Source organism: Dermacentor silvarum, chromosome 2 (assembly GCF_013339745.2).
Source record: "Dermacentor silvarum isolate Dsil-2018 chromosome 2, BIME_Dsil_1.4, whole genome shotgun sequence".
NCBI classification, from domain to species: Eukaryota; Metazoa; Arthropoda; class Arachnida; order Ixodida; family Ixodidae; genus Dermacentor; species Dermacentor silvarum.
Genome location: NC_051155.1, coordinates 234,950,233 through 234,972,083, shown reverse-complemented (window position 1 = coordinate 234,972,083; position 21,851 = coordinate 234,950,233). Strand labels below are relative to the sequence as shown.

The following is a 21,851-nucleotide window of genomic DNA, read 5'->3' as shown; positions in this document are numbered from 1 at the left end:
GGCATACTTTACATTTATTGGCCATCTTTTCTAGGTTCTAGTTTTTTTATTTCTATTCTTTTGCGGACCGAAAGCTATCTATTATGTGCGCGAAGAGTGGCAATGAAAAGAAGGTGAAAGAAGCCTGCGACACAAAATTATTTGCCGTCGTTAAACGCGGTTAAACCAAGTTTGTCGAGTGATAGCACGGTTTCGCTTGATTTGAGAAAGGACACAGACGCTGCTCGGCGCCGTCAGCAACTTCCGCATCTACAATTGCACCACAGCAACACCACTACAACATACAGACACTGCTCGTCGCTGCAGCAGCATTGAGCGAATTGACCTTCATGCTGCGTCTCGCTTCAACGCGAACTAAGCGTCGAAAGCACAGCGCATACGAAGCTACCCGCACTCGGCGCACTTTGTGCACATCGCAGATCGCTTTGAAGATGAGACTCACGCGACCGCAAACTTTGTCCACATCGCAGATCTCTTTCAAGATATGGGCGCCGACGTGGCGTATGCAGCAGCCGGTAGTAGTGGAAGGCTAAGTCCCAGTTTGACCTTGGCTGAGCTTGGAGGTCAGATTTACGGACACAGGCGTTTTTTTTTAGGTTTGTACCTGTAGTAGTAGAGCTATCGCTCTAAAAAACACGCGAACAAGTTTGTGGATTGTGCCTCCGGGCTGGTGTACCAGATCCCGCTCACGTGCGGAAGTATTTACATTGAACATTCCGACCGGCATGTGATAGACCGCTCGCAGGGGCGCAATTTGTCGCTGAAAGATAAACCGGGTTTGTATTTGCCTCATCAGTGAAACAGTCGGCATGCATGTCAGTCTTAACAAACACCCTATTTCTTAAAAGAACAGGTCCCGGTAGCACAGTAGATATGGCGTACTGTGGCAGAGCACTAGACCACGGGTTCGACACGCGGCTGCGGCGGCCGCATTCAGATGGGGGCGAAATGCGACAACGCATGTAATTAGCTTTTGGGAGCATTGTACAAAGCCCAGGGGTCAAAATAAATCCAGAGCCTGTTACGGCGTTTCACAAAGCACTGTTGTTGCTTTGTAGCATTAAACCTGATCAATCAATCAGTTATTCAAAGAAGCCATGACATAATCACTCGCAAGTTGAGAGAAGCATGTCAGATGCAAAGGCAGGGCGATATTTGTAACAACGTACCATCGGGAACGCTTTTCGAAGGTGGGCGAAAGTACTTTGACCAGAAGCGATAACAGAACGTTGTCATGCACGCATCCTGCTCCTGCGAATACACTTTCTGCATTCTTATGCTGTTCTTTTTACAGCGGAGCTGTTATACGCTAGTTTCCTGCAGATCACCGCGTGCGTAGACCGAGCGCGTAAACCAAGAACGCCGTAGCCGCCGCGGTAGCTTAGTCAGCTAAGGCGTTGCGCTGCTGACCACGAAGTCGCGGGATCGAATCCTGGCCGCGGCGGCCGCATGTCGATGGAGGCGAAATGCAAGAACGCCCGTGTGCTTGCGTTGTAGTGCATGTTAAAGAACCCCAGGTGGTCAAAATTAATCCGGAGCCCTCCACTACGGCGTGCTTCATAATGAGAACTGGTTTTGGCACGTAAAACCCCAGAAAGAAGAAAGAAGAAGCCTCGATACAAAGCAAAAGCGTATCGCTCGTGTTGCCTAGCTGCGTTTAATAGCCAATGGGAATGTCTCTTTGGCTGGTGACGTCACGCAAGGCATAGGCACGTTGTCTCAGTTGTGTTCCGGCCATGTAATGGGTAGGCCGCGTATTGTGCGGACCGAGGAAGAACAGCATGCCTACGAAGAACGACGGCGTGAGCAGAAGTCCCTATATAGTAAAAGTACCACCATCTACTCTTTCCTCCGCCGTCTCCTCTCCTAAAGCGCTTGTTTTTTAGATGCGAAGCATCTTATGGCGGCGGCTTTGTGCGTCCCTCCGACGGCGTCCCACACCCCTACAGCGCATGCACGGCCCCTCCCCCTCTCTCTCCTCTCCTACGCTCCCCCCTTTCTCTCCTCTAGGAATGCTGTACCGAGCGGCGCCCGCGTCCCACACACCCACAGCGCATGCGCGTCCCCTCCCCCTCTCTCTCCTCTCCTACGCTCCTCCTTTCTCTCCTCTAGGAATCCGGAGCGGCACGCACGACAGGTGGTGCGACAGCTGCATACTCCACTGGAGGCGCCACGGTAGTTCCGCGGTATGAAAATGACGGAGCGCGCGCGCCTCATTCTCTCTCCTGTGCAGCCCCGCGATGAGCGTTCGGGCCGCTGCCGCGAAACCATCTCCCACTCAAGCTAACCATCTCCCCGCTGCTTCGCATCCACACATAGTTACCTTTTGCGGGAGATGGAGTAATTTTTTCTTTACTTTTTGCTTGCGCAAGCAAGTCGACGGTGGCGCACCTAAAATGTCCACAGGAAGCTTTCAGACCGGGCACGCGCCGCTGCCACCGCTAGCGACTGCGGCTGCGCAGTGTTAATTTCAACATGGCTCTGAGGCGGAAAAAAAAACAAAATATAAAGAAGTGAAAGCGCGCGCTATCATCGTCCAATCGGAGATACAGGAGATAGGGAAGCGGCGTTGAGCAAAGGATGGCGGTACTTTTCTTATATAGGGACTTTAAGCAGAAGCGGGAATGGGCGCGAAGGCGGCGGGTAAGTCCCTATAGGGTGTTTCAGCGAACACTTTCAAAATTTATTTAAGGTTGCCTGTGGCAGATAGCCCAATCCTACTTAATGAGCTGGTCTACTCGAAGAGGCGGACATTACTTGCACAAAAACTTGAAATGCATAATCGACTAATTAACAAACAATTAATGGCCCATATTGCAATTTACAAATTGTAGCCGTGGAGTTCGCAAGGCGGATCCACTTAGAATTAATTCTCAAGATGACACCAGTTTCGAGATAATAATTCCCGAACTTTGCGGAGAAATGCATTGGCGTTCCAGTTAATTTTGTGCTTTAATGCAAAAAGCGACGTTTTGTTAAGAACCAATGCATTTCTCCGCAAAGTTCGGGAATTAATATATCGAAACTGGTGTCATCCCGAGAATTCGTTCCAAGTGTATCCGCCTTGCGAACTCTACGGCTACAATTTGTAAATTGCAATATGGGCCATCAGGTAATTCATTAGAAACTTAATTAGTGCATTTCTGTTAATTATTCAATTCTGCATTTCAAGTTCTTGTGCAAGCTAGTAATGTCCGCCTCTTTGAGTAGACCAGCTCATTAAGTAGAAATGTGCTATCTGCCCCAGGCAACCTTTAAGAATTTTTGAAAGTGTTCGCTGAAACACCCTGTATACGTACCGCTATCCTTTGATCAACGCCGCTTCTCTCTCTCTCCTGTACCTCCGGTTGGACGATGAAAGCGCGCGCTTTCACTTCTTTATATCCCCTTCAGTCACGAATTATGATAGACTTTCGATAAATGTATGAAATTTACAAATATTTATGCCAAGGTACCGCATGCTCCATTGAAAGCAACTCTAGGTAATGGAAGGACTCCTTGTGCATGTTATGATGACTCATTATAATTATAGAGTTATCGAATATCTGCTTAGTGATCAGTCAGTCATACTACGTTTCTTCGTAAAATAAATTTAGTAAACCGCTCGAATTACATACACAATTTAATTATTCGCTGCAAGCATTACTAGAAAGGAAAAAAAAGTTATTTCACAGCTGCTACCAAACCGCTTCACGTCGAACAGCCCGTCAAACACGGTAGTGCCTTCACCAAAGCGGTCGTCTATAGTGACACATTGCACTCAGAAATAAAATGGAGGTGCATTAGGTAAGCGGAATTTTCAAGTTACTATAAGCTTAATGTTCGCGATCTATTCCTTGACACCACTGCAGAGAAATTGCGAAAATAAGTCGCGTACACAAATGTGTACGCCGTGACTGAAGGGGATATATATATATATATATATATATATATATATATTTCGCCTCAGAGCCATGTTGAAATTGACTCTGCGCAGCCGCAGTCGCCGGCGGCGGCGCGCGCCCGGCCTGCCGGCCTGAAAGCTTGAACGGAGACTTTCTAGGGGCGCCACCGTCGACTTGCTTTCACAAGAAAAAAGTAAAGAAAAAATAAAACAAGCGCTTTAGGAGAGGAGACGGCGGAGAAAATATATAGATGGCGGTACTTTTGCTATGTAGGGACTTTAGCGCCGGGTGGTTGCTAGCGCCTCCCTTCGCGCCCATTCCCGCTCAAGCATCGTTACAGAACCAATGGCCGTCTACCATAGTGACCACAAAGCTATAGTCACCTTAGTTACAAAATAATAAAGACGGTAGAAAATGACAATGCGGTATGTGTCTTTATTTAAATCAATATAGTTTATCACCGTATATACAACTCCGCTGGTCACCCACCTTCACAGAGTGGACTGGCACTGAGTGTTCTTTTTTATTGCGATAGCAATTATATGGACACTTCAACGAGATTTCTGCCGTCGTCGTCGCCGTCGCCGTGAGGTTCCGTATAGATTCCAAGGGCGATAAAATCGTCGCCGCGCGCCGTATGCGCGAGTAAATGCGCGCGGGGGACGCGCGCTAGCACGGAGAGCCAACGCACGGCGGAAATCGCGCGAACGGCCGGTGGGGGGGGGGGGGGGGGGGAGGCGGGGAGACGCTGTGCTACGGCACCAAATGCTTATCTTGCAACCCAGCGCAAGGGGAACTGGCAACGCAATCTCCCACGCGAAAGCAAAAAAAAAAAAAAAAAAGCAAAAGCGGTGAGGCAGTGCGGAGGGAGGGGGGGAGCAGCTTCTACTCTGCCAACAAATACGCTTGCACTGGCTGTGGTGGCCGTCGCCCGCACCGTCTCTTATCTCCACACGGCTCTGACCTTTGTAAATGCCGCTCAGTTTCCGTTGAAGCGATAGACCGCACGCTTCTTCGCCCGCTGGCTGCAGCGGCTGCGCTTGCTGCCAGCGTTTTGACAGTCGTTGTTTGCGGTCATTCAGTGTGATCTATTCATGTTTGCTTGTGCGTGATGACACCACGCTTGTCAATTCAGTTAGAAAGCGAATGTGTCCAACTTTATGCGGCCGATAAAACTACTCTACTATCCCTACTCCGAATAGCTCTCTACCAATTTGCTATCGCAATTGATGCTTCGCCTTTCGGACGAAACTGCAACATTTATTTTTCTAATTGCTTTTGCTTGTGATGACATTTTATAATAACCTGTAAATTGATTCCAAAATACATAGTAGGAAGTACCGCACTGTGTTTTCGCAGTCTTTATCTTCGTCAGTGCTGCGCTGAAAGCTTACATACACAACTTGTTTAAAAACATGTACCATATGACAAACGTATATGCCTGTCTAGGGGGCACGACCTAGCGCCCTAAATTATGAAAGTAAAAGCAGTTCAAAGTGCGCATGAACAACGTAAAAATGGGGCGCCAACTGACGTATGGCCAAAGAAATTTTCTCTAGAGGTTGACCGCACGTGTTCTATGCAGGAGTGCTGAAATGGGCATGACCTGATTACCATTTTATGGTTGCCTTCGCTTGCGTTTTGTAGTGTTGTTCGCAAACGTTGTCACTTGTTCTTCTGTCCTTATGGCAACATCCGCACGTGTTCCTTCAACAATATGAATGTGCCAAATTAGCGGCAGTGTTTGTTCATTTCAGTCATGGTCCCATGTCGTGATAATACCTCACGCAAGGCTATAGCAACTAGCCCACTCCTTTACCATGGTTGATGGAATAGAAGCCTTATGGTATAATAGCCGTAAATGTTTCTAGCTTGTCATGCCAATCTCAGTGGCCATGTGTGGAATTAAGCGGCCGTGCCATATCCTGCTTGGAGCCCTCATAGAGGTGAGACAGCATAACTTCCGGAGCATTCACGGAGAGTTCATTGATCGATTGATTGATTGATTGATTGATTGATTGATTGTATCGCTCTTCTGAATGTAATTGACAGTGAATTCTCATATTGCAGTGGCACCTGGGATTCAGCAAGGACGAATACACGCCGACTAGCCGCGGCTTTGACACGTTCTACGGAGTTTACAATGGCGAAGTGGATTACTGGACCCACTTCAGCAGAGACGTGCGTCGGTCCCTTCAGCCCTGCTGTCGATACTAATTCATTACGATGCCTTCTTGCGTTACGTATTTCAGTAAAGTCCAACATGATAATGCATATCGAGGGCGATCTGTATTTGGCGACAAGGTTGACGTTTAAAAGTGAATTGATTGTTCGGTAACTGTATTATTTGAACCGATGTGATAACAGTTGTATTTATAATTTTCAATTCTTCTAGCAAAATCTCTTGTTCCTTAACTTCTGGCAAATATGATAAAGTTCGCGCATAAAGTTGTCTCAAAATATTAGTTACTTCAATACATAAAATTATCTTCATGTGCAAGCCATGTGTGTGGTTTGCCCTGTCACGGTCCTTGCATTTCCTGATCCAATTCTGTTAAATGAGTAAATAAATGAATAAATAAATGGATGAATGAATGAATAAATAAATAAATAAATAACTGTTATTGACTACTCCTAAAGCAGTTTTTAGCCCCACTTTTGCAATCTATAGCTAGCACATCTTTTAGGCATGCTTTCTCATTGTTCTGAAGTCGTTGATGAGCTGTAGCATTAAACGCATATAGCATTAAACGAAGCTTATGCAATGTCATTTTCAACTTCCGGTTTTAACTGAAAGGCTCAGAAAATGACCGAATGCTACTAGGCTTACATACGTTATTATTGCGATAGCAATTGTATGGACACTTCAACCGGATTTCTGCCGTCGGCGTCGCCGTCGCCGTGAGGTTCCCTATAGATAAAATCTTCGCCGCGCGCCGTATGCCCAAGCGGAAGCGTGCGGGGACGCGCGCTATCACGGAGAGCGAACTCACTCATCTGCCACGCGCAAGCAAGGAAGCAGGAAGCCAGCGCCAGAGGGAGCGGGGGGGGGGGGGGGGGGGGCGCACTTCTACTCTGCCAACAACCGCGCTCGTCGCTCGTCCGCACCGTCTCTTATCCCCACACGGCTCTGACCTTTATGCGCCGTGCATTCGCCTCTCAGTTTCCGTTGAAGCGATAGACCGCACGTACCTTCGCCCGCTGCGGCGTATGCTTGCTGCCAGCGTTTTGACAGTCGTTGTCTGCAGTCATTCAGTGTGATCTAGTCGTGTTTGTTTGTGCGCGCTCACACCACGCTTGTTGATTCAGTTAGTAATAGTCGGGCCACATTTTCCAATGCACGCTACACATGCAATGTTACCCGGATCGGCAGTGCAGCGCTACAGGTGTGTCCCTTCGCACGCGCTGCCCACGGGAAGCGCTTCTCATCAACACCACCGTTTCACACGCGCCTTCTCGTCGTCATCGAGTCTCTCTTCATGTCGGTCTACTTACGCCGCAGCACACCTGCTTACTTAATCAGCTCATGTTTACTACAATTCATATTGCTACCAAAGCCGCTCACCTTACTTCGTATGACATTGCTGTGTTGCTATCGCATTCATTGCTTCGCCCTTAGGGCGAAACTGTGACATTTTTATTTTATACGAATCACCGTTGCACACCATTTCTGTGAATGTCTGTGATACGATTCGAGCATATTCATGCCGGTGATGTCGCTTTTTCTTCATATTTAACTCTATTCAGCCGTCGTTGGACATGTCTGGGCACGCGCTGAAGGCGAATCGGAGACCGCTGCTTCAGGAAATGGGGCGGTATCTCACCGCTCTCTTCGTTAAAGAAGCGACTGCGATAATTGGAAGCCAGAAAAGCAATAAGGTAAGCAAAATATCATCACTCAGGTATCCGTCAATAAAGGCTAGGCAAGCATTCACAGCAATGACTCGATATCGAAGATAGACAAATTTAAATATCTGCTGACGTACCTGTCCGGATCAGCTAATACGGCAATTCAGGGTATCCGCCTCGGCGTGGCAAACTACGATGCCTCCATCAGGGTGCTGTCTGACCGGTTCGGCCGTCGAGACATGCTGGTCGAAGACCATCTGGTCCACCTACTCGCAATGGCACCTATTCGTAGTTCCGCCGATCTAGACAAGCATCGAAATCTCTATGAAGAGATCACTTTCCGCACAAGTGCACTGGAGGGCCTTGGCGTTTCACCAGATGAGTATGCCGCTGTTCTGCGACGCGTCATCATGAAGGCCTTACCACCTGACCTTGGTATCCTGTATCGTCAGCGGCTGAAGGAGGCTTCTTCGTCGAACTACGCGATGACACGGCAGCGGTTACAGAAGACAAGTCCCAGCAAGTGAAACATCTGATGACCTTCCTACGAATTCAAGTCGAAGCGAGGGAGGAAGGCGCTCTCGACCAAGCCAACTCATCTGCAAGCCAGACGCATCAAAGTGAATCGCGACCTCTGGAGCTAAACCCGCCCTATGCGGCGGCTCTATTAATTGAAGTGAGAACGCCGTACACGTGTTCCTGCCTCCTGTGCAACGCGTCGGACCATACATTTCAGGAATGCTCCACGTCGCTCACTTCCGAAGAAAAACGCAGGAAGCTTCAGGCGCACAGGCGTTGCTTCCGCGGCGCCAAGCGCAACCGCGTCGCCAGTGAAAGCCGAAAAGCCAAAAATTTGCAATGTGACCACTGCGCTGGACAACACTTCACGTTGCTGCGCAACGCATCCACTCCAAGTCAAGAGCAATCAAAGCGTATGGGCAACGCGTGCACGCATCGCCCTGTTACCCTGGCATGTAACCGAGTGCCCGTCACACTCAGAAGCCATCAAAGTATACCAACGAGCTCACTATAGATGCCCTCGAAGTGCCAAATATCTCTGCGGTAACCAGCCCACCAGCGGATGGCGCGATCGTCGCCATGATGACAAATCTTCGTCTTGTAATGCACGCCCCGAGGCGACGACTTTCCGGGAGGACGAGATCAGCATCCCAATAGGTTCCGACTTCTACTGGGACGTTGTAACCGGCCAGATGTCTCGGTTATCGCGTCAAATTAGTGCCGTGGAAACCCGTTTTGGATGGACGGTCCAGGGCTTTTCCCACGGTTCAACTGTAGTAAGCACGTCTCTGGTCTTTGGTACTGGAGAGACTCCCGGAGACGATGCACCGACAAAGTCTCCTAAAGCCAACAGATGTCCACCTCCTACAAGGCTGTCCACGCGTAACAGACGAGGCTCAAGGTCATTGCCAACGATGGTTTCATGTACTCCGGACGGTAATTCAACGACGAGTACAAGCATGACAATACGTAACTACGTCAAAACGCAAGTGTACAAGCGCCGCCCTTCCGGAATGAACGCTGGCGCACAATGGTCCAGAGAAGCTCAACGCAAGCGGAAACACACCTATATTGCACAAATGCTACGTCGAGCCACAAGGGCGCCTGCGATCGAAGGTCACTGCCGATGCAGAAACGAGTCTTAATGCGAATGACGGCAAGCCAGCATCAGATACATTACGATTCCCAAGACATACCCTACAGCCGAAAGGACTCGTATTTGGAACTCACAGAGCAATGCCTACCACAGGCAAAGTCAGGACCTGACGTTGATCGTTACCATTCTAGCCAACACAAACGTTGCCACCAGATGACGAACGAGTCAGACGTCCGCGGGTCCTAGTCTAATCCCCGTCGTTTTTTGGTACACCACTATTGCATGCGAATTCCTTTGTCAATACGGGCTTGGTTTCTTACGCAAGTAGTCTTCACTTATATCTTGACGTTGCGCTGACGGTGAAGAACCAAACACGGCCCAAAGCGTGAGTTAAAATGTAGCTATATTAACCTTGTCAGTCACAATATACAGGGTGTTCCTTTTTAGCTGCACCAAATCTTAAAAAATTACCTATGGTAGTTTGCACAATTCTATCCCCTGATCTAAATTACTCGGTGAGGCGGTCAGTACTTCTAGGGGAAATGAAAACGCTTAATTGAATGGTTAACATGCATGATTGCGCTAATTAAGTTTTTTAATTCATTACCTTGCGGTGCATCTATCAATCTACGAATTGTAGCTGGTGAGTTCGCAAGGCATATCCACATGGGACGAATTCTGAGGACTGCGCCACTTTCGAGATAATAATTTTGAAATTAACCCATGAAATGCATTGGTGTTCCAGTTATTTTCGTGATTCTATACATAAAAAAAAAGATCTTTATTAAAAACGTAAGTAGACCAACTATGCATTTTTACCCTAACTTTGGCGGCGTATATCTCGAAACCAGTGCCACACTCAGAATTCGTTTTAAGTCGATATGTCTTAAAATTCACAAGCTACAATTCGTAGATTGAAATATTTACCGTAATTTAATTAGTTAAAAGATAATTAGTGTAAATATGTCAATTATTCAGTTACGCATTTTAATTTCCGCTAGAAGTAATGGCCTCCCGATCGAGTAATTTTACATCAAAGGTTGGCATTGTGCTATCTGCCACCGCCAATTGTTTAAAACTTGGTGGAGCCAAAAAAAGAACACCCCATACACATTTCTGTACGTAGTTTACTTTTACCAGTTCTGTGCAGTATAGCGTAAGCACCTGCGATGTGTGGCTCCTGCGATGTGCACCTGCATGCGATGTGCGGCTCGCAGTGCAACTGCTCTGTAACATAATGGGGCAGAGTAAAATGAAGCTTGGCTGTACAGCACCATAAAGTGGTCCATCTCGCTCCTGCTGCTGAAGTGACTACGCGTCCAATCGGCACTTGGGCGCAGCGCCAATCAGAAGAGTTTCGTGGAAAGAGAGAAGGGCAATGACAGCTTCATTTTACGCCCCGCTTCTACGCCACACAGGAATTGGACATATTCTCGAATTTAGCGTTGCCGCGTGCGTAATCAGGAAAATTGAACGAAAAATTGACGTCAGTCATTTTCGGTCTCCATGGCCGTTTTGAAATCTAGAAACATGGAACGTACTAGACTTTTGTAACGATTCCCGTTACTTTTTTAATAGAAGCATGTGCCGTGAGGCTTGTTACCTAAAGGTGAATTAAAGTAATTAAAGTAGTTAGTTTATTTAGAAAATAGATTGCTCCGGTTTTTCTTGGAACTAATGTCCTCTTCGGCAGGTAATACATCTATAGTGACCTAATTCGAGTAAGTTCGAGTGGCGTGATTCGAGCCACGTGGCGCGCGTAAGAAGATCCCGGCATCTCAACTGCGCAACACCGTGTGGTCCTCGCGACCGTACGAACAAGGATACAAAGGCAAATTTCCCAGCCTCCTTGATTTTCGATCCCCGGACAGCAACGCGCCGCCTCATCGTTCCTCCGCGCTCTCGCAACAGACTTTCACGGCCCTTTCTCGTATTTACCCGACCGTTTAATCAAGCATCGAGGCCTGCTCTTTCGTTCTTCACATGGAGTCTGAGTACGACAACGCTGCACCAATCTCCATCATGGCGGCATCATTACATCGATCGACGACTCCGGCTTTTCACGCTAACAAAGAAGCTCTTACAGGGCCGCAGCTTCGTCGAAAAGTGCGTCAAATTAGATTTTGCGTTCCTCGTGGGTTTTCTTGCGTGGCGTACTACTATAGTATTACTGGGCGCAATGTGAGAGGAACGGGTTAGCAATGAGCGAGCAGCTAGGCAAGCCCACGCTCTTTCTCACTCTCAGCATCTCCGAGGTCCACAATGAACGCCTGCTCAAACTCATCGAGAGACTCGAAGAGCTGGTCGAGGCACACCACCGCAGGTTTGACGCCATAGCCAGCTATAGCTGCAAAGTGCTTCGCGGAACTTCGATTCATACAGTACGTGGGATCTGCATAATCTATATATATATATAAGGCCATAGTTGGCTTAGATGCGATCTCAAACGGGCAAGAACGCAAAACATGCACTGCCTCCTGTCATTTTCATACTGTTCCTGAACAAGAGTTAAGCAGAGCATGCACTGTGTCAAGCCTTGTTCATGTTAACATTCTGTTTTCAATGGGAAATAAAATTATACCACCACCTGCTCCCCGTAAACACGAAGTGTTGCTATAAATAAATTAGACTTGACGTGTCTCAGTCACCTATATCAGCTTTTATTCAACAAGAAAGAGCAATCCCCCGAGAAAGCATCGCCACTTTATCTAATATGTAAGGGTTCTTTTGTCTGGGATCAATTCATATCTTCCACTCCCGAGAGCGACTGATTGGGGTGATAGCGGCAGCGTGGTTTCGTACAAACTAACGATGAAGAAAGAAAAAAAAAACACAGGTACGGAAACGAAAAAAATCGCTACAAAGCAAGGCCGCTGCAAAGCAAGCATCTCAAACGGGCCGCCTGGTTTTGTCCGCAGCCTTTTTTCCTGTACTTCGCCCCGACGGCTGTGCACTGCGGTGGACTGAACGATTCGCTCCAGGCGCCCAAGGAGTACGTGGCCAAGTACGCCTACCTGGGCGACTACGACAGGCAGATATTCGCCGGTAGGTTTTCGCGCAACGCCAGCTTCTATCGAAGATATTCTGCGCGTCTATTTTAAGAATGAGCTTAATCCTTTCTTTCTGTCTTTCTTTGTTTCTTTGTTTGTTTCTTTCTTTCTTTCACAATGTCTTTTTTTTTCCCACCGCAATAGCATCTCCGTTGTTGGTCGAAACCTTGCTTGTTATCTCCTTGGCTACTACGATTTTCTTGAGCCTGCAGTCGGAGGTCACTTTCCCGTACGAATGGCTTCGTGCGGCAGGTTGCAGAGCTTCAAAGATGAAAGAGATGGAGATAGAGCGCATATTTCATGGAGTGAACAATTCTGTGCAGTGAAGTAGATACGTTTGCGCGAAATTTTTTGAGCCAGCGTCATCAGTCGAGGAGGCATCAATTTTTGATGGTGTTTAACAAACGGCAATCCACGGTGAGCAAAGTCCGTTGGAAGCCTTCTGCCACGTTTCCGTACCAAAGAACGTTGTAATGCCAAGAACGTGGCGCAAACAAGCTTATAAGCTTATCGTAAACTAACTTAGCTACCTGTTCTATCCCCCTATACACGGCATGTTTACCAACCAGCGCTGAGGAGCTGTGTTTTTCTGCCTCCTTCTGGTCTTGACCGATTGAAACCGAAAACATTGTTTGAAAGAGGTACAGACTTATAGCAATAACTTTGAGACAAACAAGCTTTCTTGTGTGAACAAATGCCTTGCAGACAAGCCCGCACGATGTTGCCATGCACAGAGCGCTCATGCGTCTTTTCTTTCGTTTTAAAACTCTTCACCGCTCTCTGTCCTTCCGAGCCTCACTCGTGACCAAAAATGTCTTCGAAGGCAGCTGCTGTGTTGTTTCCGCCAGCATAAACCTACAGACACAGTAGCAGTCCTCGGCTCGCTTCTTTATTCATACAGTCTGTAATATCTTGCATCGAAATCCGCCCTTCCGTCTTCTTGCCATCCTCGCAAAGATAGTGGAAACTGCATCGATACCCGGACGCAGACTTCTAACGAGTATCGCGGCACACACTTTAGTTTTGATTCCCGTATGCAAATACACGCCCTGTACTTATCGCAAAGTGAAGTGACCACTGTATCCATTAGGACGCTGCTCTCCCATCATTCATATAGTTTCCTGTCATAGTTTTATACCTATTTAGTTCATTTCAAATGACGTCGGCGAAAAAAAAAATAAAGCTGGGGCAGGGGATTCCTTCTTTTTTTTTTTTTTCTCGGAGCGAGAGATAAAATAGCCACGAGGGAATTCAGCGGCCCGCCTCTGGCGATACGTTTAACGACTGGAAAATGCTATGGTGTTCGTAGGTTCGGGCTGACTTAAAGGCGACTCCCGTACGGCCACTACAACCCCCCTCACATTTTTTTTTTTTTTTTAATGTGCGCGAAGCAGTCGACTTTTCTAATATTTTCTTTTTCTGTGTTTCACACTCCGCTTAGTACTTTCTTATTAGTATCGCTGGATACTATATTTCTTAAAATGTACACACAATTTAAGCTCTCTGTTGTGAAGACGTGGTAAACACTATGGGTTGTAAAGCTCTGTATTGTAGAGAAAAGGCAGGCAATTTCTCTATGTTCATTCTATACACAAGATCGGAGAGACTTGACATGCAAACAGTACTTTGCACTTATTGCATCCTCTGCTCGTGCTGTGTTTAGTATGCTTGGCTTTTCTCGTCTGGTTCAGTAAAGATAGCGTATTCCAACAAGTATTATTAGAATGGCTGCATAAACGTAGGAATCAGTTGCTTGTAATCGTTGCTGCGTATCGATAGAATTTGAAGTTCTGTGCTACCTGAGGCACCCTACTAGACCAACGCAGCTGATCATCTACTTGCCGTTTCGATTAAATATAGGCACGGCGTTACACTAGGTCCCGCTGGATAAAATGTCAAATGATTTAATCAAACGGTTTTGACGTAACATTAACCACTAACATAGCTGTTCCCTTACTCGCTTAGCATGTTTGCAATAAAGGAGAGGTTTTCCGTGGGAATTTTAATTTGTCCCATTTTATCACGTAAACGGTAAGCAGCAAATGAGTTTATCGCGCTAATGTATTATACAATGATGTACCACTTAACGAAAGAACCGCGATATTTCTTTTTTCGGGGTGTCAAACCAAAAATAAATACCGGTTGTATTCGGGTTCGGGTTAAGCACGCTCCGATATTGTTCCCCCTCACTTCCGGTTAGGAGAAATAAAAGTTAATAACGGTTCGCGAACGGTTTCGCAACACTGGACCGGTTCGCGAACTGGTTCAGCACAGTAAACTTTATCCGGGCCCATGGTAAAATGTTGCAGAGTGCTATCGGCTTATCCGCATGGCGCATGCGCAGGCTCTATCAGCTAGGAGATAAAATCAATGAGCTTTGTGGCCCATGGGAGACAAAATCAATGTTTTTACATGGATATCATTAAAGTTTAATCTAGTACACCTACGGCAGCTATGCCCCAAAAGATTGTCATCTTAGGCAGTGTTGTCGCAAGAGTGCAGTGTCTCGACACGTCCACCCTCTTTCCCGCGTTTCCTGTTATTATCGTAACGTTTTTTTTTTTTATTCGCAAATGTCATACTGCAATTTAGCTTTAGTGTAAAAAAAACTTTCTCGGTAACATGCCAAAAATTAAAAGGCATTATTAAGTCTAATATACTAGTACAGCACTTGTTCTGCTGAGCACGAGGTCGCGGGATCGAATACCGGCCACGGCGGCCGCATTTCGATAGGGGCGCAATGCGAAAACACCCGTGTACTTAGATTTAGGTGCACGTTAATGAACCCCAGGTGGTCCAAATTTCCGGAGTCCCCCACTACGCCATGCTTCATAATCAGATCGTGGTTTTGACAAGTAAAACCCCACAATTAAATTTTTAATTTTTTAGTACAGCACATGCACAATCTGCACAAGTGACAATCTTGAAGTAAAATGACGCTAAGTAGTATCAAACATACAACAAAATATTTTGTTTTTATGCATCACAATGTCCACAAATCAACTACAAAAATGAGCATATCATGAACATGCAGCGCGATCATCAAGTGCACAGTTCGAAGTACCTCGCAGAAGAATAAGCTTTGTCTGAAAGGATAAAATTAAAGAAAGAGGCAACACAGAAATAGTTGCTTTCACGCCCGATTTTACAAATATCTTGCTGACAATGTGCCGGCATGCTCGCGAAGTTTGCCTCGTTAAGTGTAATAGAGGGCGTTCAGAATTCTGCTTAAAACAGCCTAAAGTAACGTCATGCCTAACTTAACTGCGATGCACGAAAGCAGCAATGAATTCCCGGCTCATTGGTTATGAGGATGCAGCGTATAGATCCGGGCGTTGCGATGCCGACAACGCGAACAGCTGCCGCGTGGTTCCATGCAGTCATTTTTTTTTTTTTTTTTGGTACACTGTTTTGAAGCACAATGTGCGCCGCTCAGATAAACGTGTCGCGTTGCCGCCATCGCCACAATTCTAGCGATAGTGTTATTGAAAATGGGCTATCGGAAAGCGGACGAGAAACCTTGATAAGAATGAGTAACGACAAATGGATTAGACAGATGCGGAGAAATTTTTATGTAAGTATCTAAGGCAGAGCTAATTAGTGAGAATGACCGTGCTCTTCGTAGGATCGTCTCAGCTTTCATGCCTTGACGGTAGTAGCCTAGTTAGTAAATTTTCATTTGGCTTCAAGTAATTATTACTGAATTAGTTGTGAACGAACTGTGACAAAGCATGGATTCACATTTGTGTTACATAGATTACAACTGCAAACTTCTGTGATATAGCAAAAGCCAGCAAGTGACACCTCGCTCAGTTTTCTTTCTTTTTTTTTTTTTCTTAATAAAAGCAGGTGAGGACCTTGACGCGTCTGAACCTTGAACGAGGACAGTTTTTGCTAAACATCCGGTCGATATTTCTTGCGCAACTGCACATGACGCAGTCTTGCGCTGACTAAGCGCAGAAAAAAAAGTTCAAATCCCTCATCATTGTGCCCTGGGAATGATTTGGAGAAATTGAAGATCGTGGTATTCTGCTTGGAGACTCCGAACGTGCGTTGAGCCACGGCACGCAAGAAAAGCACATTTCCCGTGTCCTTTAAAGCCGTATCGATCAGCAACTCTCCAGTATTCGTCTGGAGCCATGACTTTCCCACCGAGAGCCACCACCATCAGGTTCAAGGCATGCCACCCAATGACATCGATGGTTGCGTAACTTGCGCTCTTCGCACAGCACTTCGTCTTGTCAGCCAAGAACAACCTCGAAGATGGTCAATATTCAGCGACTCGAAGCCACCACTGCAGTCTTTGCTATGAGCTCTGCGGCGCAGACCGCACAGCACAACGAGTGGTATTGGAGATTTGAGAATTGATCCATACCTAGGTTGAGAAAGTGCACCACGTGACATTTCAGTGGCTCCCAAGTCACTCCGGCGTCATAGGTAACGAGCACGCCAATAACGCTGCTTCAGCTCTTCAAGGCAGCAAAGGGTCGATGCTTTTATCAAGGACATATGCCACTATAAAACATCGAATGCTCTCACGCGATATCATGTTCTCCAAGGGGAACACCCAAAGTTTTAAAGGAAACCGGCTGCACCACCTGAACTTCTCTACGCCTTCGCATCCCAGCTAGACTCTGCCGACGCGAGGCTATCGTTCTTTGTCGAATGTAAGTAGGAGTGACATTTACGAACTCTCTTGCTTTCCAAATCGGATGGGCTGACAGCGCCTTCTCGTATGATGACTGTGGTAGCGAGGAGACTCAACACATTTTGTGTGGCTGTCCTCGCTGCCATTTACAGAGACAATCACGCTGTGATAGTGTATCCGTGCTCTCTTGCTCTCTCTCTCTCTCTCTACTTTCTTATCTATTTGCCTCCTCCACACCCATCGCCAGTCATCATCATTATCAGCCTATATTTTATTTCCACTGCAGAACGAAGGCCTCTCCCTGCGATCTCCAATTACCCCTGTCTTGCGCTAGCGTATTCCAACTTGCGCCTGCAAATTTCCTAACTTCATCATCCCATCTGGTTTTCTGCCGACCACGACTGCGCTTCCCTTCTCTTGGTATCCATTCTGTAACCCTAATGGTCCACCGGTTATCCATCCTATAGTATACGCATTACATGGCCTGCCCAGCTCCATTTCTTCCCCTTAATGTAAACTAGAATATCGGCTATCCCCGTTGGTTCTCTGATCCACACCGCTCTCTTCCTGTCTCTTAACGTTAGTCCTAAGATTTTTCGTTCCATCGCTCTTTGTGCGGTCCTTAACTTGTTCTCGAGCTTCTTTGTTAACCTCCAAGTTTCTGCCCCATATGTTAGCACCGGTAGAATGCAATGATTGTACAATTTTCTTTTCAACGACAGTGGTAAGCTCCCAGTCAGGATTTGGCAATGCCTGCCATATGCACTCCAACCCAATTTTATTCTTCTGTAAATTTCTTTCTCGTGATCAGGGTTCCCTGTGAGTAATTGACCTAGATAAACGTACTCCTTTACTCCATCGCCAGTAAAGGGCAGCAAACCGGATTTTGCCTTCTGGTTAACCTCCTTGCCTTTCCCCTTTCTTCTGTTTCTCTCCCTCTCTACAACCGTTGTTACCGCGCACTGAGAAGGTGGCGGCATTCATTATCGACCGCAGTGTTATCCTTACAAGAAGCCGGGTGGATAAACTTGTTGGTTTTCCCATTTTCAGCTCTCCGAACACCATCTTTATTGCGCTCTATGGGCCCGGACGTGTGCGCTTTACGGTTTACCTAGTGATAGCAGCGAGCTGTTCTAACGGCTGAAGTGGGATCTTCAACAGAAATTCTGCGGTGCCCTTGAAGCAATGTTTAGGCGGCGGAAGACTGAAGGCACGGCCATGTTCATAAGGGCAAGCATCTCTGCCGAGGGCGCCGTCTAGTTACCAGCACGTGGCTATCGCCTATCGCCATTCACGCACATAACGTAACTCGTTAGTCTTAACGATGTTCTTGTGGGTTGCGCCGACATAAATGTATTCATTTTGAAGAATCGCTTATGTATTGAGCACCCGTTTGCTCCCTATACGCTTGAACCGTTTCGTGCCGAACTGTTGTACTTTCTTTCGGTTGAGATTTGGTTCGGGTTCGGGCACGTTCTAGGCATATCGGTTCCGATATACAGGTTCAGGTGCGGTTGGAATACCGGTTCGGGCTCGGGTTTGGTTCGGCACCCTGTTTTTTTGTTTTTGTTTTTTGCAGCTAAATAGGGAATCGTGTAATGTGTTTTTAGTATTCCCGTCAGAGATGTCTTTCTTTAGCTTTTTTTAGATTACGTTCGTCTCCACCGGACATGTATGTTGCACCTGCAACTATAAAGTTAAGCTACGTCTATTTTCCGCCTATCGCGAGAATCTGCTCTGCTGTCACGTGCTCAGCTGCACAACGGCTTGAATCAGCATAATTATTGATTGATTTATTGATTGATTCACTGGTAATATCATAACCACGTGCAATCAATTATTGTCTCTGAATGCCATCTGCTCTTGCGCTAAAACCTGCAAGTTCTGGCCTTAAATGACCCAATCTTTTACGTGCTTGCGCAACCACGCTGACGAATAATTATCACGGATGCAAGAAAAGGCTGGTGGAGTTTTACATAGTTTCATACAAACACTTCTAGAGAGAACTCCGGCACCGGGATCGTTTAACTACAAAGGTAGATGAACAGTACATGTATTTGTCTAATCTTCCTGGTTGCAGAATCATACGTTGTTTTTCCATACTTTATTGCACGTTATCTTTCTAGATTCTCAATCAATCGGATATTTATACGCGCAGGAATGCAACAGGTACCGGCGCACATGCGTAATCGTTGCAATATTATATTTAACGCAATATTTTGTTAAAAACACGAAGTCACAAAGCCGCTTGGAGCCCCAGAAGAATGAAATTGGAAGCAAATGCATATGTAATTCCCATCATACTCATGCTGATTGAAAGCCTATACCTGCAGCTCCTGCAGATACTAGTGCCAGAATTCCTCCCAGTATTTTTTTTTTTAACTCTACGTCATTAGCACTCTGCTGTAGCTACAAGCTTCGCCGCAGTTGCTCCGAACTTTGAAAATCTTAGCATGTTATGGGCTTGACCCAGAACCACAAGAAAAGTGTGAGAACCATTCATTCTGAACTTAAAATTGCATTGTTATCGCGAGCGGCATGCTTCTCATGGTATGCGAACTTCTCGGAGGTAGTGACGCACCGATTGTGATCTCACAGGGCGTATGCCAGCGACCGATGGTGCAGAGACTAGCGTTTCCAATCAATCGCAGCAATTCATTCTCGACTTTTCTAGCAAGAACAACAAAGCAAGAGTTATGAGCAAAACTAGAACAAGGTGAGAGCAGGAGCCAACGTTTCGACTAGTGGACTTGTCTTCTTCAAGGCGACATATTCTCTCCTCGGCAAGAGTTAGAATCAACAAAACGACTATTAAGTAAACGCACGTCATGATTTGACACCGAATAGACAAAATCGTGATCCATCACCGATTGTTTGATTGCAAAGACACCACCCGTTCAAGAATACTACTTTTTTAACAGTGCAGCTGTTTAAGCCGGCCGTAATGTGTGCCGACTGCCACTGCATTGCCTAGCAACCACCTCACGGAGCGTCGCGCGCTATGCGCGCGCGAGAGAAAGACAAAATGAGAGCGAGAGAGAGTGCGCGGGTCGCGCACTATGCTCGGGAAAGAGAAAGAGAAAATGAGAGTGAGAGAAAGAGAGAAACAAATTGTAGCAGCACCAACGAGGCAACGCGCAGAGGTGCTACCAACGCCATCCGCGTTTCTCCGTTTCCCCCCATTAGCACCGAACGCTCGCGGTGTCCGTGACTGCAGCAGGCGCCTCTGGTAATGGCTAGGCCGAGCTCCCACCAGCTGCGCGCTGCTGCGCATGAGCCGTGACGTCATCCCGGCGTGTCGTCTGCTGCGCGCCACTCGTACACTGTGCATAGCTTTCGCCCCACTTCCCCTACGTGTGCTCAGACTGCAAGTGCTTCACGAGGCGTTCTCCACTGCCATGGACCACGAGGAAATGCTTATACACTTCGTATAACTTAACATCACTTGGCATTACTTCGTATAACTTAGCATCACTTCGTATAGCCAGGACCAGCTAGGAACCGATCAGCTCCGCTGTGTCTTTAGCCTTGCGCCAATAGTGCAAGCTACCCCGATTTTTTATAAAAGGAACTGTGGAATATGAAAGTAAAGGTGAAGTTCCTTCTCGAAATAAGTGTGCGGTGTAAGACTTCAAAACGAGAGCAATCTGAACAAATAAATTACCCATTTGGAGCAGCACACAAAAGAATTACTGACAGAAAAAAGTGAGATAAGCGTTTTCGGTCAATCCGTTCTTTGTGCGCTGCTCGAACTGGAAGCATTGCAACTCGCTCGGTTTGTTTCGTGAACAAATTACCTACAAGCGTTCACGTGTGTTGTGTAAAAGCTCGAATGTCATAACTACACGGAAACTAGTTTGCTAACTATAACCTCTTCTTTTGTAGTTTTCCTGTAATGAATTCAGTGGATGACATCATTTTCGAGATATGCGCCAACAAGCTTGCGGTAAAATTTCACTGTCGTCCCAGTTCATTTTTTATTATTTTTTTAACAGAACACCGTTTTATGCATTTAAGCACAAAAGTAACTGGACTGCCAATGTATTTCTTCACAAAGTTCAGCAATTTATATCTAAAAACTGGTGTCATCCTGAGAATTCATTCCAAATGAATCCACCTCGCGAACTCCTCGGCTACAATAGGTAAATTGCAATATGTGTTCTAAAGGAATTATAGTTATAAACTTAATTAGTATTTTTGCTAATAAAATATGCGTTTTGATTTCTCGAACAAGGATGTCCGCCGGCTTGGGCAATCTAGTTCAAGGATTATGCGTGTGCCATCTGCCACAGGTGATTTTTTAAAAATTACTTAGCGTATTCGCAGAAACATGCTGTATAATTAACATTGCAAAGCAAAATAAAACAATCTGTCCCGACAGGCTCCCTATAAAATTTTTAGTATTATGGAACTCAACATATTTACGGAACGTGCACCTCACAGACGTATTCTTGAAGAACAGCCAAGTTCAGCATGGGTAAAGCATAGTAGCTGATGGGGAAAGAAAAAGAATGTGAGTGTACGTGACGGGTATCTATACTTCTCGGAAACTAAACACTCTTCACAATATTATCCTGCTATTTTACCAATGTTGTCTCCAACAAGAATTCAGTCATGATTTAGTAAAAAGAAACATGCTTAATACTGAAATTGTTAGGAATGCTACTTAAGCTTACCAATTGTTGCAAGCGCTAAAGAAAACATTGATAGAAATAGAGGATATTACTTAGAGCAGGTGAGGGGGTTCCTTGCAATGGCTTCCAAGCAGTGCTGCACTTGAACTATCAGCGCTGGGGTCTGTATAC

The 21,851-nt window shown here is 46.3% G+C and overlaps 1 protein-coding gene across 1 annotated transcript in view; it reads left to right on the top strand.

Annotated features, from left to right (window-relative positions):
* LOC119440750 (arylsulfatase B-like) overlaps positions 1-21,851 on the top strand; it is a 46,962-nt gene that overhangs the window by 23,514 nt on the left and 1,597 nt on the right. The window contains exons 4-7 of the mRNA XM_049663042.1: positions 5,955-6,065; positions 7,901-8,256; positions 11,594-11,729; positions 12,267-12,393. Coding sequence (XP_049518999.1) covers positions 5,955-6,065; positions 7,901-8,256; positions 11,594-11,729; positions 12,267-12,393 — 730 coding nt within the window. The remainder of the gene's footprint in view (positions 1-5,954; positions 6,066-7,900; positions 8,257-11,593; positions 11,730-12,266; positions 12,394-21,851) is intronic.